This window comes from Lingula anatina, chromosome 8 (genome assembly GCF_051362555.1).
Source record: "Lingula anatina isolate TDL-2025a chromosome 8, LinAna3.0, whole genome shotgun sequence".
Classification (NCBI taxonomy): Eukaryota; Metazoa; Brachiopoda; class Lingulata; order Lingulida; family Lingulidae; genus Lingula; species Lingula anatina.
The window spans coordinates 11905844-11925198 of NC_141774.1; the positions used below are offsets into that span (position 1 = coordinate 11905844).

The 19355-nt window shown below is 36.6% G+C and overlaps 2 protein-coding genes and 2 long non-coding RNA genes across 6 annotated transcripts in view; 2 read left to right on the top strand and 2 right to left on the bottom strand.

The window, feature by feature from the left end:
• Positions 1-462: 462 nt before the first annotated feature.
• LOC147760348 (uncharacterized) lies at positions 463-3607 on the bottom strand. The gene is made up of 4 exons (XM_086994758.1): positions 3476-3607; positions 2932-3068; positions 1427-1562; positions 463-1059 (listed from the first exon to the last, which is right to left on the bottom strand). Exons 1-4 carry the CDS (start codon positions 3559-3561, stop codon positions 813-815), a joined length of 606 nt encoding a protein of 201 aa, XP_086850884.1. The 5' UTR covers positions 3562-3607; the 3' UTR covers positions 463-812.
• Positions 3608-6260: 2653 nt separating this feature from the next.
• LOC106181278 (uncharacterized) lies at positions 6261-15837 on the top strand. The gene is made up of 4 exons (XR_015335689.1): positions 6261-6734; positions 10739-10905; positions 11899-12885; positions 15722-15837. It is a non-coding gene; the product is annotated as an uncharacterized LOC106181278 (long non-coding RNA).
• Positions 15838-15908: 71 nt separating this feature from the next.
• LOC106181295 (uncharacterized) lies at positions 15909-16774 on the top strand. Its single transcript, XR_001240196.3, has 2 exons — positions 15909-16180; positions 16416-16774. It is a non-coding gene; the product is annotated as an uncharacterized LOC106181295 (long non-coding RNA).
• A 369-nt stretch (positions 16775-17143) lies between these two features.
• LOC106181259 (uncharacterized) overlaps positions 17144-19355 on the bottom strand; it is a 36133-nt gene continuing 33921 nt past the window's right edge. For all 3 annotated transcript variants that reach the window (XM_087019173.1, XM_087019171.1, XM_013565591.2), the window contains one exon: positions 17144-19289. In XM_087019173.1, the coding sequence (XP_086875299.1) occupies positions 19110-19289 (180 nt within the window). In that variant the 3' untranslated portion in view covers positions 17144-19109. The remainder of the gene's footprint in view (positions 19290-19355) is intronic.

Consider the following 19355-nt stretch of genomic DNA (forward strand, 5'->3'; position numbering starts at 1 on the left):
GGGTGGTATCTGCACCAGCAGGGGAAGGCTGATCAAGTGGTAACGGGGGCAAGTTGCATTCAACGCGAAGTTGGAATTTTAAAAGGGAAAAATGCGTGACGGGGAAAGGGGTTGTATCTCAATTAGTAATAATGCAAAAAAATCCCTTTCCCTATTTTATGGGAAAATCTACAAGGACACGTGCACTTTGTGAAGCCCTTTTCATTTCCTCTGACCTTAACGTCATATGACCTTAACGTCATTTGACGTCATATGACGCTCAAAACACACCAGCTGTTTTAACAATGCAGAACACCCAAGCATATTTTCTCATACACATTTTTATATAAAGGTTCAGCAAATTAAGCATCTGACCATACTAGATATTACACCTGGAATCTAATGATAAAGTCTTCACAATTTCATCGATTCCGAATAGCCTACATAGCAAACCGTCGGCTTTAGACGCACTGAACATTGTCGTGAAGTTCAATTACAACAAACCTGAAATGCAGAATATCTCCTTATCATGAAATCCAAAATTAATAACCACAGTTATACTGTAAATCCCCTCCCCCACTCCCAAAAAGAAGATAATACATGTAGGCCTACATACAAGAAAAGACAATTAAATGAAAGGAATTCCAACGCATATCAAAGACCGTTATTTATTTTTTTTAATAGAATGTTTTCAGTCCAAGCGGAAATGGACTGGTTGAAGCCAATTTTAGGACAATGATGCCAAGCGGGTTTTCCGGCAATTTTTAATGGATCTCGATCATGTTTATTTAGGTTATCTGCATCTTTTATAGGCCTATAACATTAAAATGTCATCAACGCCAGATCTGTAGAAATAGTATCAGGCAGAAGAATGGTCTCAGTCCACGGTGGTAAGAGGCCGCCGAGGAAGCTTTTTTAGTCTGTTGCCCATACAGCGCGTCCACATCGATCTTCAGGTGCCGTTTGCAGGACTCTGGCAACATTATCAGTTCGTACCGATAGATGGCGTCGGCTTGCTCCTCCAAGTAACAGTGCCTCATCAAGACGCCCCGCATACACTGTATCGCCTGGTAGGAGACCCTGGAATGTGGTGAATGGTAGGCAATGAGTGTTACGCCTTTATATCGCTAATTTTAGCTTTAGCACGTTTCCTTTAATCACCAGCTGGTCCCAGTTTTACACACAAAAAATAAATAAACAAACGAATAATTAAATAAATAAATAAACGAATAAATAAATAAATAAAGATGACTAGGATTTTCATGACAGTACTGTAACACTGTTTTTGATTGGGTAAGATGTCCGCATGTAACCATGACATGTAACGTTGGGAATTAATTAATTAATACTGTTGACAAAATTAAGATATATATATATATATATATATATATATATATATATATATATATATATATATATATATATATATATATACAGTGGCTCTGACCTGCAAATATGATTTTTGGCATCATTCTGCGACATTTTTGTCTTGGACGGTTTCTGGGCCGCCTGGGAAGACTTCTTCCGGCAGTCGTGCATCTCCTTCTTGGCTGTATTGTAACAAGGAATGCCACTTTTAAAGGCTGGAAAAACAATATGAGCAACAATTAATGGTCAACCTGAGAAAAAATCAGAGAGCGAAAACCTCCGCTAAGACAATTAAATATATGATTAATGATAAACCATTAATTAATTCACTGATCATCATATAAATCTATTCACTTTTAAGTTAACCTATTTCTAATAACCCGAAAATTTCATCAAAAGCCATCCATAAATTTTAGAGTCAGGCTGGTGACGAACGGACAAGCCAACAGACAAACGGATGGGACAACATAGCCTCCATGGCCGAGGTAAATATCACATAAGGCCCGAAACACTGATGACTAAGGAAACCATCGTATCTTACATGCAACTGGGGCATAATAACATAATATATCCAAGCATGCAAAAACCGGGAATCAGTTTTTTTTTCTTTTTTTCAAACGAAAACAAAGTCTCGAGCAGGAGGGTGTTTTGAACTTTTATTAAAGGCAGAAATATTCTTTTGACCTCAGTGACTATTAAATGCTCTGAAATGGCCAATGGTGTGAATTTGACAATTCTCCATAGACACTGAGTTGATGTGCTGCTTAAATGTATGGCAGTGTGCGATTATAAATAAAAATACATGTAAATAAATAAATAAATAGATTCTTTTACAGACCATGTTTACAAAAAATTGCCTGTCAATAACCAATTATCGAGTTTGCCTGGTCTAATGATAGATATATAAGCACCCAAGGGAAAAAAGCGACAAGATCTGTTCCCACGGTGAAGTAATCATAAACACGACGGACAACAAAGTGATTAGTTCTCTCACTTAATCAATGCTGATCGTGAAGGAGCGACAAAACAGCTTTCTTCTTTATGTTGAGTTAATCGCATACACGCAGTTGCATTAGAGAACATGGCCTAAGATGAGCCGCCATAACTTCAATGCAAATTCGACCCAATGATGCTCTGTAATAATTGGAGATCACAGCTGCAGGTGTCACTGGTCTGTTATGTATATCCACAATCTGTGCTTCTGACGAATATGACAAGTATGTGACAAGTATATATGTGTATATTTAGCAGCATTGATCATATAAATTCTATATTGCCATCGCTCACTGTTGACATCGGTTTTAACTTAGACGTTTTTTGAAGGTCTACAAGTGACCAATGGGCAGTCTTACTAATGTGTAAGTGATTATTTTTGCAAAGAATTTGAAAGAAAAAAGAAAAAATGTAAGAAAAAGAGAGAAAATCAAGCAATTTTCAAACCCTATGCCCTAAGCACTGCAGTTAAATAATTGTCACCGGGAACAATTTCTAATCAACTATCCTTGTGTGTGCTCTGCCCCTAATATATCATCAGTACTTCTCTGTCCTACATGTACATGTATAACCATACAAAACTATACCTACTTTCAATATCCCCACAGATGGAGCCAACAGCATGCTTCAGATTCTTAATATTAATACCCAGGCTTTTCACTGCGTCCGCTACCTCGTTACACGAGTGGGTCACCCGCTCAATGCACTGAAACTTGGCAAAGTACGAGCTGAAAGATGAAAAAGACGTTCTTAATTCACGCGGTGAAATAACGCAGACGGATTGTCCATAACCAAGAGAGGTTCAGGGACTCGAATGAGCCACCCTTTTTGCTGGGAAAGGTCCACTTTGGGTAAAATTGATCTAGGCACACGAGTTTTCAGGGTTAAAGGTCCAATTTTTCAGAAGAAAAGATCCCCAACCTTTTGAAACTGCTGGCTTTGGGCCTGACACATCATCAATTCCTAGCAGGAGCAGACCTTTTCCCGGCGAAAAGGGCCCAGTTTGCTGCCCCCCCCCCCCCCCTGCCCCCCTGGCTGCGGGACTGAACTTTATTCTCAATACCACCCTAATATTAAGATGAATCGATAATGGGCCTTTGGTAAAAGTACAGGAAAAGATCCAAAACAATCGTACCCACAAATGTTGGTGGCGATGGTTCTGTTGGCGTTGGCAAAGATCGGGAAATCCCCTTCCGTGGTCTGCGGTAAGATATCCACCATGCATTCCCGGAATTTCAAGACGTCTTCCTCCGAGCAGTCGGAACTTGACACTACCAACCAGAGAGCAAATCGAAATTTAGAGAAAAAATACAGGAGGAAAATACTGTATGTCTGGACTTAATTACACACACAGTTTCTGAGCGTGTCGGCCATTTTACATGGCGGCTCCAAGGGCGCATCCAGAACAAGTTGATCCGCGGGCTAACAGATCCGAGCATCTAATATGGCATCTCACTTGAAAGCTTGTCTCATAATCTCCTAATAGACACTGAATAGATTCCCCGCGGTGCTTACGCGGTAAGCTTTCAAGTGGGTCGGTCATATTTGATCTGCGGATCTATTAGCCCGCGGTTTAACTAGGGTTGTGAACGCAGCCCTGAGCTCTACTCATCTTTATATGGTTATACTTGATTTGAATGGACTTGAATTTTCATTGGAGCCTGATGGTTTTAGTACATTATATTACCAGATAATTAAATTTTATTCACGTCAATTAGATCCTCATATAATAATATTACCATTAAAAGTAAAAAAAAAAATAATAATCGTAAATCTATTGGCATATTGTCAAATATAAACATCGATCAGATTTAAGCATCAAATAGTCCCTAAGTGAGATAAAATAAAAATGAAAACAAGTACCAAGTACTAAGTACGTTGAACCTCAAATCACAAGAGACATTAGGGTGGGAAAAATAAATATATATCACTTACCTGAGGTCACGCAGTACGCTAGTAAGCCAATAAACAGCAAAACTGTATTAGACCTTCCCATAGTTTTCCGCAACAAACACAAAAATAATTTGGGTGCTCAAATGGGTAACCAATTTTCCTGATATAGACAGGCTTGTCTCCACGTGAGAAAAAACCTGGACTACACCTCTGATAATAATGAAATTACAAAATTCAAAATGTGTTATTAGGTGCCACTGAATTTTCTCGACTTCCTTCACCTTGTCACCTTGGGAGAACAACGCCCTTGTCTGCCGTACACCGTGATGATAACACCGAACAGAGTGTAAATCAACCGCAACAAATATAATGTATTTTTGATAGTCGACTATATCGGGCGATAGACCACTGCTTTAATCAACAAGAAATCTAAAAGTAATTTTCTCGAGATTCTGTGGACTAATTTCTTTGTCAGAAGGTGACATATGGCGGTAAAGACAGCACACCTTTCACCGGGGAAAGTTATGTACGGGTCGTAACAGATGTTCGGGGCATAACGCAGAAAGCGCCCTTTAAGTCGATCATGGTTAACGAAAACGATTTAAGTTGTAAATGTGGCTTTCGTTTGAACGGACTCATTATATTCATGAATTATATTAGCCAGTAGTTTTGTTTTATTGTGCTGCCCTTCAAACTCAAAGAAAGAAAGAAAGAAAGAAAGAAAGAAAAACTGGGATTTTTTAAAACTAGCAACATTGGAGGTTTATAAGACTAGACATTAACATTAAGTTGTCTGAGGTTTGAAATGGATGGCATAGGCTATGCAACAAAATCTTCATGTTTATCTTGGATTATCAAGAAAATGAATTCTCTCTCTCTCTCTCTCTCTCTTCGTCTGTGGTCTCCCCATAGAGTTCAGCTTGATAAAATAACATCAACATGCCTTTTTTGGCTATTTCAGTAGAAAACTGAAAACGTTAACACTGGTTACGTGTACAATTTCACAGCTGGGAGGAGTTCTCCTTTGGACATGTATTGTTCATAATGAAAATGTAGACACACGTCACAATGGTCTGTTTATGTCAATACAGCGGGTGACGTGAACCCACCGCCTTAAGATCGCGAGTTTCTCACTCTTAAGGTGTTATTGTATAAATCAATATAAGGTCTACCATATGTAAGTCCGGAGCGTTCGGTACTACGTCATTGAACCCGGGGGGGGGGGGGGGGGGGGGGGTAGAGATAGCTGACTACGTATTCTTCTCCAACATTGGTCTGTCATATCTCTCACTTCAGAATTCAATTTTTTAAAGAAAGTGTAAAGTGCAAAGAGAAACAAAATTAAGGAAATTTTCAACTTTGTGCCTTACGTATTGCAGAGAAAAATTCTCGTCAATTTGAAGTTTTTTATCCTGTTGCTCACCTCTAGGAAAAACTGAACGTCCTTAAGAAGCGTGTTGATCTCTGTAGTAATCATCTCTACTTTTGTTATTGTATAGATCAATGCCTATACTGCCTATCAATGATTTTTTACGTCTTTGCTTAGCTCCGGAGATCGGCAAATAGACAAATGAGTAAATAGGTCAGTAAATTTACAAAATAAATAAATAAATAAATAAATAAAAAGAGAAAAACTCAAGCAATTTTCAGTTTCTGTTTGCTGACGTATTACATTTTAATAATTTTCCCCATGAACAATTTTAGTCACTTATCCTTGCACACCCTTGACCACCACCCCTCTCACCCCTGCCCCCTCCACCCCTCTCACCCCTTCCTCACCCCTCCCCAACAAAACCCTGGATCCTACAGAGAATGTGCAGATCCACAAGAGTTAGAAGCAGAACGCGAAGTCGAAATCGGTGAGGAATTTAATCAATATGACAACACGTCAAAATACCGCACGAAAGGTCTAATGGTCGTGCGGGTCTCTAGCGTGTTAGTGAACCATTGCCACAAAACGATTGCAAATTATGTACTTTCATTAGCAGACGTTAACGGTCAAATTATCCGTTCATTTTACCCCCGAGACCTGCAATGGTTGGCGGGGAAGACAAAAATGTCCTTGTTACAGAGAAGAGATGCTCATCGGGGAATGTTTTCTTTTTTAATTGCCAAAAGCTAAAGTAGGAGATGGTGCCGAGACCTGCCATTAATCAATAGTGGAGGTTCTGCGTATTCTGACACACGACCCACACGTAAGATAGCCACGACGCGCAGTTGATCAATTGGTGCGTTTTGATTGGTCGTTACAAGAAGACGCTGCTCGTGTTACTGATAGCGCTATGGCAAACGATTCAAGCGAAGAGACGCCAGAAATGAGCATATAAGTAAACGTCGACACGGATTTAGACACTCAAAGAAACACCTGTCTATTGAAGCAGACGACCTGTTATTGAGACGTCTCTCAGGAAAGATGAGTCGGTTGTCCGTAGCTGTGATTTTGATCGTCTGCGGCCTTCTTGTCGCGCTTTTTGTTGAAAACTGCCACAGTTTACCTGCACGTAAGTAGTTTTTTATTGTTATTATTTAATCAAATTTTATGCTTGACATATATATATACTATAATAACGAATTAGCTATTGTCAAATGTAGTATTTGAACGGTATGACAACTTTGGATGCATACAGTCTTGCAGTGTCGCAAGAGATAGACCGAATCTGCCAAAATATTAAAATATTTTCCTTTTTTTCATTGTTTTGGTTTACCCTTACTTTAAGGGAAATAGAGAGAAGGAGATTGAAAAAGAAACAAATACCTGAAACTGAGTTCTTGTTAACCAAAAGTTTCGAAAACTGTAATATATTGCCAATTAGGTATTTAGAATTGAGTTCTAATTTCCTGCTTGTTTCAAGCTAGCAGTCTCTGTGATTTGCAGATTAGCTGAAGAAGCGAAACAATGTCACATAATTTTGCATTTTTTTAAAGAGGGAAAGCGATTAGAAATTCTACAGTTTATGAGAACGTTGTACACATGTATTTATGCTTGCTGTGGGCCTATTAAACCTTAACTAATATGCACACCACAGATTTTATAAGAACATTATTCTTCGACATGACCAGTTCATCTGGCTTCATCAGCTATACTAAGATAAATGTGCCAATGGCGTAATCCAAATATCACGCTGGTAATTACATGAACCAAAAATGGCGTATATTTGGCCGTTAAACTGTCTAAGATTCAAAACTTAAGCCTCCGTTTAAGGGAGACATTTACAAAGGAACCCAAATAAATGAAAACATTAGAATTGTGTATCAGAGAGTGCATTTGTATCTATGTATTCATTTATTTGTTTGATTACATTATATACTGATGTATATTCATACTGAGAGAGTGTGTAAGTGTGCGTAAGCTGGACTCACGGGTTTATTATTTTTTATATTTCTGTGTTTAAAAAATTTACATGATGGTCTTTCTGCAGTGATAAAAAATATTGGCTGTAAAGGTTAAAGGTTAACAAGGGGGCATCGTGCGAACTAGCTAGTTTTTTTTTCTTTTTTACTTTTATCAACAACCCCCCCCCCCCCCCCCACCACCACCACTACCACCGCCACCAACACCACCAAAAATAGTTACTTTGGATAAAACACCATTTAAATTTTTGAATGTGTGAAGCACAATATGTTAGGGTATAGAGTTTGGATGTAGGCGTAAAAAACCTTTTGCATATACCTACGTAGATTCCACGTGGATTTATCCGCATGAATGCCACTTATAATTTACGTATTATAATGACGCGAAACCCACATAGATTGCGTAAATTCAACCCAGTTTCTATTAATTATCACGTGCGACATGTAGTTCAAAGTGATTAGCTGCTCGCCAGACGTCAGAGCGCGCATTGTCATAACTGTCTTATTTATCATGATAACAGTTGATGCGGGAAAATTGCAACCCGATGTTAACGATAAACAATGCTAAAAGAGAATTGAACTAAATGGACTTACATGATCTTATAAGTAAAACTATTCTTAATGAACCCCCTAAGAGTACTTGAAATTAAAATAATTTGTTAATAAAAAAGTTTTCAGAACGTTCAGTTTTGACTAATGGAACTTTAATTTGGGTAAGAGTTAATATATCAAAACTTAATCGTTTCTAAATCACCTAAATAGGCTAAGGGAACTTTAAAATTAAAAAAGACTAATTTATAAAAAAAAAAATCTCAGAACGATCAGTTTTAACCATATTTAAATTACAGTGGAATCTTCTCTTGTTGTTTACATCAGAGTTCAAGGTAACATAGGCTCGCGTTATGTAAGTTAACCAGGCGCTTGATGGTTTACGTGATACCTACCTTGTGTCTTTTTGGTTGATTTAAATTGATATCTGAGAGCGTGTGTTATGTGGGTGACTGAGCTGTCTATTGGGTACAGATACTTTATTAACTTGGTAAACACTGAAACAAAAACAAAGTACAAAACCTGAAAAACCGGCGATACTTTTGTTGTTTCTGTGAAGTAATAAAAAGGGATATTAAGGGGATATTAATCAAGTCTCTCTAACGTTGGTCAATTTGGATGTCATTTGTGAGACAATAGTAATGCTGTTACGCCTAATCAAACAAGAGCCATTTCTTACAAAAATGCAAATATACAGTTATTCGATTCGGATGACCAAACTGGTTTCAGTTCTCAACACAAAAGATGTATCGGGATTGCTCTTTTAAAGATTTAAACGTTCGGTTTATATTTTGCTGCTGAGACCAGTAACAATCGTATGTCGCCGGAGACTGGAGTAGATTCCTTTTCCATCCCTGACTTGGTGGTATTTTATATCGTCACGAAGGACCGTAACCATCGTGCATACTATCGGCCATGACATATTCGTTTGGTAGGATAGTGAGCAATGCAATTTCCATCGTCTTTCGGTCCGCTTACCAACAGTTTCTGCAAGTGAAAAAATGGCTGGAGTCGGTTTTGAGTCAATTCCATCTCTAATTTAAGGCAATTAATTCGTCTTCATGATTGTGTTTCAGTGAATGTCTTCATCTTGTAGAAAATGAAGTTTTACTAAAAATGTGTTGAGTAAACGACAATCTTGGCTGCCAATCCGGTTCGAAGGGAACGCTGGTTTCTCCATGTAAACGCGACCATTTGAAAAGTGCCAATAGCGCCAATGTGTCCGTGAGCGACTGGGGAAGTCGTATTCACACTCATAGAAACGCATTACAGATATCTTCGCTGTTATGCAGAGAAGTAAAAAAAAATAGACAAGGTGTTAAGTAATCTTCTCCTTGACACAAGAAGAACACACGCACTAGACATAATAATAATAATAATAATAATAATAATAATAATAATAATAATGGCTTAATAATAATGATGGTGATGCATACCTTATTGAGATTTTATAAAGAGTAATATATAAAATTTCAAATATTTCTTAATCCGTCAAATTGTTCCGCTTTCAAACCCAAGACGTCGAGTGAGGTTACTTTGATTGCACAAATATGCCACCATATGTTTAATATCTTTTAGAGTTAAGATCAGAATTGGAAGAAGGCATATTTAAGAAAGGCACACGAATTACTGGACAAGATGTTATTAAAGTCCAAAGAAAAAAGAAAAGCGAATTGTGAAAATAAACAAGAAATCGCCTGTCATATTATATACTGTGCAAACATTACTTTTCATTTATTTATTACATCGGTCACTTCGTATAGTGTACAGTATTGATATATCCGGCTGATATCTTAGCTTTGTTGTTATTGTGTGTGTGTGTGTGTGTGTGAGAGAGAGAGAGAGAGAGAGAGAGAGAGAGAGAGAGAGAGAGCGTATATGCGTGTGAGAAAGAGAGAGAGAGAGAGAGAGAGAGAGAGAGAGAGAGAGTGAAAACTCGACGATTTACAATGTTGAAATGAAAACACGGCGTGCCAAGTATCTAAGCCGGCCAAAGCAATCGCACTGATAGGATGTCTGGGTAGCTGAGGAAATGATAGAGATAGTCAACTTTCACTTGACCGATTTCTTGGCATTTTCAATTTGCCATACTGCCTGGTCAAGCGTCTGTCTTCTAAGAACATTGATTGTTCCTTCTATGTCTGTCTTTGTCTCCATATCTTGTATCTTTTTGTTGTTTTACAGACGATAATTATGGCAATAAACTAGGACAGGACAGCCATAGATGAAATGCAATTGTTTAAAATTAGATTGTTGGTGTGCTTTGACAGATTTTGAGAGTTTTGTAATCCCTTTTTGAGTTCTCGTTTTCTCCAGGGAAATCTACTTCTCCCAGTCGTCGTCTACTAATAGTCAGTAATATACTTAGTATATTTACTTAAACATTCTTTTTCACAATTAGAACACCGATTTTTAGTCCAGGTTCTGGAAACATCAATAAGCAATTTTGTTTCATGGTGCAAACTATTTGCTTTTCAAGTGATCCTTGTAGTAAATAGCAAATTGTTAGAAAAAACCCTAGCCAATTCCGTAAAATGGCTTAAATGATCTCTGGTAGATAAAATAAAATTTATATTTTGCCTTTTCGTCTTCTTTTTTATTTCAGTCAAAACAAAGCGTTCGTTTTTTGACACAGACGACACACAAAGGGAGGATGAGAGGTTTAGGTATCTTTGGAAAAGGTTTAATTATCCAGAGGAAAATCATCCTTGGAAACGAATGAAACCCAACCAGGATCTCTTTGGTTTGTTCCACCCAGAGTACGCATAAAAGGTAATCCATACACTCACCAGATGTCTCTTCTGGTAGCTGAACTTTGGAAAACTTTACGTGAAATATTTCGAGTGATTTTTCCGAGAGCCCAGCAAACGTATAACGTTACTATAACGTTACCATAACGTTATTATAACGTTTCCATAACGATGATGCAAAAAGTTACGGTAACGTTATAATAACGATATGTGTTTGCTTGGGGGGATATTTCAGTCCAGTGAGTATTTATTTTCTGCTTACTCAGAGGCTAGCAACAAGCTGACCTAAGTGGTGCACATTACAAAGAAGAATGGAAATGTATAAAGGGAATGTTACATGTACCTCCCGACCAACTTAGTCCAACGTTTTAATGCACTGAGTTTAATGACAAGAATAGAGCATGCTTACATTGGATAAATAAAATAAAGAGAAAAAGAGAAAGAGAAAGTATGGAAAATAATTAGAGAATGGGTGAAACACGTCTAATCCATCACATATATCTTCGCAATATACCTGCAGTATATTTAAATCCATGCCATGTTTTACACCTATTAACAAGCTGTCAGCGTTTGTGTACGTGCGTCCCTATGGTTACGACTGAGTTATTTGCACTTGTGATAACCTTAAGCCATTAGGGGATGATGTTCTCATGTTCCATACGGCCTTACAAATAGTTTTATTCGTCCATGATACACAACTTCGACACTCATAGGTGATAGTAAAGAGCTACCAATTATAAGAAACATTCTCAAATACCCTGTATATGTGTATATTATGTATATATTTTTAAAAAAGATAAATCCTGTTCTGTCTGTGCACACTTCCGTTCCATCAAACAGTTAAAATAGCAGTAGTAAGGATCTTTACATCGTTTTACATTTCAATGCATACGATCACGTTACTCTCTTTTGTTCAACTGAAGACAAAATAGTGCTTTAAATTTTAAATTGTAATTTAAAATATTATTTGAGTGCATTTATTTTTTTTATCAATGTCCATTTTTTTCTCACCTAGGTTGACACAAAGAGGATCATCACCTTTGCACAAACATCAGCGCCATCTCTCGTCCATAACCAACGTCAGACTGTCTCATCACTCTATATCAAAGAACGAGAACAACGATCTCGACGAAGAGATTACGTCTACCACTTAAATGATCTTTTTAGTTAGAAATGGACTTCTGTATTCATTTGTTTCTTTGCCAATCGACTGGCATATTGTACTAGCCAAACGGCCATCCTCTGTGCTCTGTATGTTATTTTTCTGTTTTTTTTTTTTTTTCATATAAGGTGTAAATGGTCAAGGAAATAAACACTATGATAAGCAGATTCAGACCACTAGTAACATCTTTCGTCTATTTTCTATACTGACGGCAGATGGGTCCTAAATATCGGCACTAAAGTTGGAGAGTTTCCAATTTTTTATCATTTCAAGCAAAATATTATTTCGATATTTATTTTATTTTCTTATTGTTTGACGAGTATTTTAGTTTTGTGGCTGTTTAACTCCAATGAACTGATATCCTTTAATACCCATGTACATTGTTATTGGTGCCAATAACATACGAGACTATGAGAATACTAGCATTTGGATATTTTAAATGAATTTGCCTACTTATATTTCTCTGCAGAGTATTAAAGAAAGGATAAGTATATTAAATCAAAATTGAAATAAAAAGGGCATATTCCTTTTGTGTATGTGTGCGTGTTTATGTGTCTACACACTCTCCGTTCAACCTTTTGATTTTCCCCATTTCTGAAGGAATTGTGAAATCGTAAAATCCAACGGTATTATTCTCATTAAAAGCTTTATGTCAATTTCTCTTTTTACACCACCTAGCCTCTTTTTGACACTGACTGAGCATTTCTAAAGCCAAAAGTGTTCGACTGACTGTTACCATTACTGTATCAAGCAAATGACTGGCAGGGGACGCATTGCGGTGCTAATAGTCATCTTTCACAGACTCTATGATGGGTTAATTGTGCCTGGAGATACATTACGGTAATTCCCAGATTAATTTATCGTTTTGAAAAGAATCAAATAATCGTGATTAATGTCAGCATGCCTTTCTATGCAATGCATGTGCTTGGTATGCGTTTTGCCTACAAAAACGAAATACTTAAAAAATACTCATTGAAAAAACAGTTTGAGTATGATAGTGGTCAATAGTGTCCTTATATCAACAATTCTGGGTTCCTTAGCACAGGCAGAGGAGAGTTATATTCGTAGTTATTTTGATCAAAACAAGTAGATGATACTGAAAGGCGATACGGCATTCGAAAAGAAACGACGTCCATGAAGCCACAGCAGGGCTATATTTAAAACAACACGAATATCGAAATTAGAGCCTCTGCCACGCTGACACGCGCACTTGGATCAGAATCATTAGTACACATGCCAAAGAACTTGCTGCAAGACGCGGTGAGCTCATTACAAACCTATCATACCTGCCAACAAGTAGTTACGTAGGAGCATTAGTCCGCCTCTTAATGGCATAACGGCTTCTCTCCTTATCAGTCAGCGTTCAAAATTTACTGCAGTACAGAATAGTGTAGGAGTATAATTCGCCAGTGATGGTTAAAAGTGATAGGCTATGTTTCCGAGCGCGACCTATTAACGCGGTTGCACATTTTGTACAGTTCTGACGAGTATTCGGTTTCTTTTAATCCCGACTCTTGGAAAAACGTCAAGGTTTGTCCGGAAACACCGACTTCCTTTTTATTAAAAAGGGATAAAATGGTTAGATTATGGGAGTAAAGAAAACTTCCAGGGAATATCCAAGGCGTCTGAGTGCGATTTTGGCTTGTGTAACACTGCCTAATTCAAATGTCGATTATTTATTTATTTATTTATTTATTTATTTATTTATTTGGAAGTGGGTGTATGCCCTGACTTTTAAAGGACGCAGGAAACTTGCCTACCCTCTGATTTAAAGGGCTCCTAAAATACTATACAAAATAACACTGTGTTCAATACAACGTGTATTAACTAGCGCACCCTGTGGTCAGAGAGTATAACCCCTACATGTATCTACTCTCCGCGTGCATCTATATTAAAACGGCAGCGGCACGCGTTAGGCATTACGCATACCTGAATGCTGGAAACATTAGACATTTTCTCACGGTACTGTACATACTGTATTGATATCAAACACGTTATATCAAATGATATAACAACTTATTATATGCACGTATTGGAGCAAAACCAAATCATTCCCATCAGCAATATAGTCAATGTGTGAATTGGGATTGAGCTGGCTGAAATCAAAATATCTACGTATATATACACAATTTTATCTTTGGCCACTATTATAGTGTGGAGAGTTGTCCTCTAAACGTACTGGTTTGCCCGTGGACAATCAAGCTTAGAGCATACTGTTTCACGGATATGGTGTATTATTTCTAATGACAAGATAATTGTTGCTTTCCTCGACCTGTTTGATGAGTGGACGACCTGGTTTGGGGGAAATTGACGAACAAAAATTGATATCCTGCCACAGGTAATTGACATGAAGTACATGGCACTTCAGAAACGTGTACTAATAAAAATTGAGAATTGCATAGAAAATGAAGCTACTCGGAAATTATGTCTTTGGATGTTTTAGTGTCGGTGAGGTTCGTATCTGTTTAATGTTTTTTGCTCTCTCTCTCTCTCTCTCTCTCTCTCTCTCTCTCTCTTCAACCTTAACTCTGAGTCCATTATGAGGAACGCTCTTGAAGATTACGAAAGAAATGTCAAAGTCGGAGGAATAAATTTGTCAAACCTGAGATATGTCGATGATATAGTCCCTTTTGCAAGCTCTATGTCCAAACTTCGAGAAATGGATGACAGGGTGAGAAAAAAAGCGAGAAAGTTGCTCTTTTTCTTAACGCTTAGGAAACTAAGGTCTGGAATAACCAAAAACATTTCTCTTAACACAAAGCAGAGACTGCTCAACTCTAGTTTTTCAGTAGCTTCATATGGCGGGGAATGTTGGGTAATGAATAGAATTTGAACGTCTAAAACAGCAGGACCCAAATGCAGTGACAAACCAAGCAATGATTTCAGAGTAGGAAAAAATTGCTATTTTTTTTCGAAAAGATTTGGCTGAAAAATCACGGATTTTATACCTTTATAAGATTAAGTGTAACATTTAAGGCCTGATCAGTCACAGTATTGCATTGATTGGGTTTGAACCTGCGATGCCCATCAATTGTTACAAGTTAACATGTGTAACCAGACGTGAACAGCGAACTACTGATTCTATACTATCACCTGACGACTGCTAGCTTAGCTCTTTCTCTTGGTTCTTGGATTGATCTCCAGAAGGCGCTGTGTGCCAGAAATAAAATACGCTTTCAGAATGAATCAAAACATGAAATCGCAGCCTAACCTTACATAAAATAGCACACCGTACAATTATTTAGCACCAAGAAAGCTATACCTTGCACTAACATTCACCCACTCTGGTAGTGGTGGTTAATTTGTGGGTAAGGTGGTTAATATGGTTGTTAGTGCTAAAAGATCTGCAGGTAGTGCTAGTAAACGCCTTATCCGTTTGTAAGTCCTGCATTTGCTCGGGGAATTTTACACCTTGTGCTCTGACCGGGATTGCAGCTTTATTTCCCTTGTTACTAGTTTGTATTTCTGCAAATTGACACAGTGTGTAGAAGATGATTTATAGTCGGCTCCGATAATTTGTGCTCGGTTCGTTATATGATAATGACGGTCTTAATCACTTATAATTTGCTAGTAATCTAATCCTAGTAATCCTAATCTCCGGTTATAACAGTATCTGTACCTGACGTTTGCTATATAAGTGGCACGCAACTGCCCTGCGTCTATGCTATTTGCCCAGGTCGACCAAAGACACATTTTGCATCGATTGTAAGAACATCTGACGCACAGCATGAGAGTTAAAGTTGTTCTTGTCATTTGCGTATTGGCTACCATATGCGCATGTGCGTTCGCTGACGAAGGTAACGTGTCTCATACTTACTTTTACTGTCTATTTTTTCCTATAGAAATAGATAATTATTTTTTCGACTTAAATCATAGCGGGAGATGCACTTCTTCGAATGTATGCATATATAACTTGCTGAGTGATTGTGCCTTTTAAAAGGTTATTCCACGACTTATAATATTCTGAACGATATAATTTAAAACATATTATCACTTTGCCATTCGCTAATCACGTGTTTGTCCGTAACAATAAATAATAATAAATAGATAAAATTAACTTTATAAAAAATAATAATATAATCATTATTTTAATTACAGAATCGAGACTAGGCTCCAATCTGGAAAAATCAAACAGGTATTATAAGACTGTGCATCAGTATTATTATTATTATTATTATTATTATTATTATTATTATTATTATTATTATTATTATTATCTTACCTTGCTCAATGTAATTCTAAAAACATTTCTAATTGATTGATTTGAAAACTGGCTGTGTATTTTTTTTCCACATAATCAGTAACAATTTTGTTAGTAAGTTAGATAGCATAATGTAAAATTAGTTTTCAGATATTTTCCAATTTTCCAGCCTCCTTAGCCTTTTCAAGAGACGCCATAGCAATCGCACATGCGTAGAGCTGTTTGATCGGTGCAATTTCCATAAGCGCTGTTGTCATGGTTACTGTGTCAAAAAGAGGGCACATCACAATAACGGGGAGTGCGAGATGTACAAGGGGAAATATCTGGTGTATCAGCCTTAAAGATACTATTGCGCCATCTATCGTCAAGTCCAGAAAAGACAGAAAAGGACCTTCTATAGCGTAAAGCACCAAAATGTGTATGGTTCTACGGTATGTTTATCATTGTCAAAAGAAAAGAAACATTGTGACGTTAACTGGAAAATGAAACAATGTTGAAAATGCTTTAATAATTGCTTATGACTAGTTATTGGGTATATCGTTTATGTTAACCCGTGGCGGCGCCTACAGGTCGCAGTATTAATATTCTTCTTTCACACTTTGCGACTCGAGACAATTTACGCAGGTTCCGTTTGGTACAGCCCTTTTAAACATTTCAAGGGAGCGTGGACTAAACCACATCTACTAGTTTCTTATACGACTGAAATAAAGTCGACATGTCAAGTCATAAACCAAATCGGTCTCTCTTCTAAAACTGCCCCTTTAAATACATATATGGATTTGTTGTATTTATTTATTTATGAAGGTGATATTTAGGGCATTAATAACAAAAACAGAACACAATTACCATTTTGATATGTATATTTTGATGCATGAAGTAACGACGCATACGTGCATGTCAGAGATGCAGAGAGACATATTTATTTACTGAGATACATAAATTATATGCGAACTCTACATGATTAAAATAATGCCAATTCCATTATGATGCGCATATGTCTAATTCCAGTTTTGATAATATAAAAATTTCTAAGTGACGTAACAACATAAACAATCTATAAATCTTGTCATAAAATGTTTTTGATTTGAGCAAATCGCTATTGATGTCGGACGTTGTAATTTTTCATATGTTTTATAATAAAGCTGTTCGTGATAATATTCGCATGCACACGAAACAGTAGTAAGTGGGTTTGAGTCCATTGTTTGAAATACAAATAAAAATAGCCTTAATGTATTTAACCGAACATGCAGTCATTTGCTTTTCTGTTATTAGACCACGGTTAAGTGACCATAAGAATAACAGCGAACTTATCTATACTGACCACTACTCGAATATATTGACAAGAAATCTTTAAATCACAACCAACTTAGCATGAATGGATATTCCCTGTTTCTTTAAAAAAATAAAAACAGGGTGGAATGTACAGAATGTCTAGATTAACCACTTTACATGCAGTGGTATGATATTTTGATATATGTCATGTGGTTTGTATATAACAGTTGTGATACACTGTATATTATATACGCGTAACATATAACATATTTGATATGTTATGTGTTACAGGTATGTAAATAACGTGATATCTATCACGACTGTCACGTGTTATATATATAACATCTGGATAACAAATGAATATTGAATACTATATTCATTCAGCTGTTCGAGTGGATAGGCATCACCCCACACCATCACGTTGGACGGGTATAGCGCCATGCGCTGGATGTCAACATCTTGGTGTGATAAACGTTTTGCTTTTTCAGGCTGTTTTAAATAGTGAAATGTTACTTACATTATACATGTCAAATGTAGTAAAATATATGAAAGTGCAAAGTAATAAAATTCATATAAATACATATGTTACAGACTTCATAAAACATTATCCCATATGTATATATGTGTGTGTATATATAAATATATAGGTAAAGAAGATACATAATAAACAAAAAAATCCCTTGTTCCCATAAAACATTAAAGCATAACATGGACATATAAAAACTAAAGTAAATTATAACGATATATGCTAGAGATATGTGTAGAGATATTTCGGACGACGGCAAACAAATACAAGTGAAAGTGATGGTAAAACTAAACGCGTCCTAATATGAATTTCAATATAAAACATAGAAATGTGAAAAATGCATTTGGTTTGGTGTTTAAATGGTTACATTCGTGCACACCCTTTAAGTGCAATAAAATACTATGTACTCTTAAATATTCCTATACCTACTAAAGCCACAGTGCTGGCTATCATTAATTCTAAAATCATTAAGTAACCTGTTTACTTTTACAACATATTTTAACAACATTAACTTTTAAGATGCTAGGCATGTAATAATAAATCATTATGCAAATTTGTGAAACACACGTGAAGTGCTTCATTGATGTCAGTAAGTTAAAAGAAATTTTCGTAAATCTCATTGATGATTATGCTGAAGCGATTACTTATAAACACTATTTCCATATTTGGATGTTTTTATGAGGCAGCACCGATTAGACTTGAGCTCAGTTTTATAAAAAAAAAATACCAAGTGCCATTTGCGTACATCAATATAAAATAAAATTCAAAATAACATATCATTTTTCTTTTCGTCCTTTGTACGGAATTTCCGACAATATTCAGTGCTGAATAGCAGTTGATACAGCAATGATCATAAAATCGTCTTAACCTTAAAGCATCCCAAAAAAACAAAACAAAAATAAATAAATAAATAAAATAAATAAATAAAAATCAGTGCCCGCCCATGACACTTGACAATAGATAAATATTCCTAACAGAATTCTTCAACAATCTTCCGCTTGGTGACATTTTGGGAGCATCTTCTTTAAATACCACTGTAAGTGTCTGTCACTGCCTTGCATGAAGTTAATTTTGTTCAGATCCTATAACCCCGTTGATCCAGTCCGTGAAATGGGTCACCCTGGAGAAAACATTGTAGAGAAAGTTCCCGTCTCGGTTGCAGCCGGAACCCCCAAAACTGAGAACACCTTGAATGTTCCACCTGCCGAACTTGTCCTGGCACATCAAAGGACTGCCGCTATCACCCTGGAACAATTAAATAGATAATGAATATATAATAAATGAATAAATAAATAAATAAATAAATGTAGT

Bases quoted from the DNA above. Each gene is read 5' to 3' on its own strand.
- LOC147760348 (XM_086994758.1), bottom strand. From the start codon at position 3,561: ATGGTGGATATCTTACCGCAGACCACGGAAGGGGATTTCCCGATCTTT. The intron at 3,069-3,475 runs GTACGATTGTTT...TTCATCTTTCAG, and splicing joins ATCGCCACCAACATTTGTGG to CTCGTACTTTGCCAAGTTTC. The intron at 1,563-2,931 runs GTAGGTATAGTT...TTGTTTTTCCAG, and splicing joins CATCTGTGGGGATATTGAAA to CCTTTAAAAGTGGCATTCCT.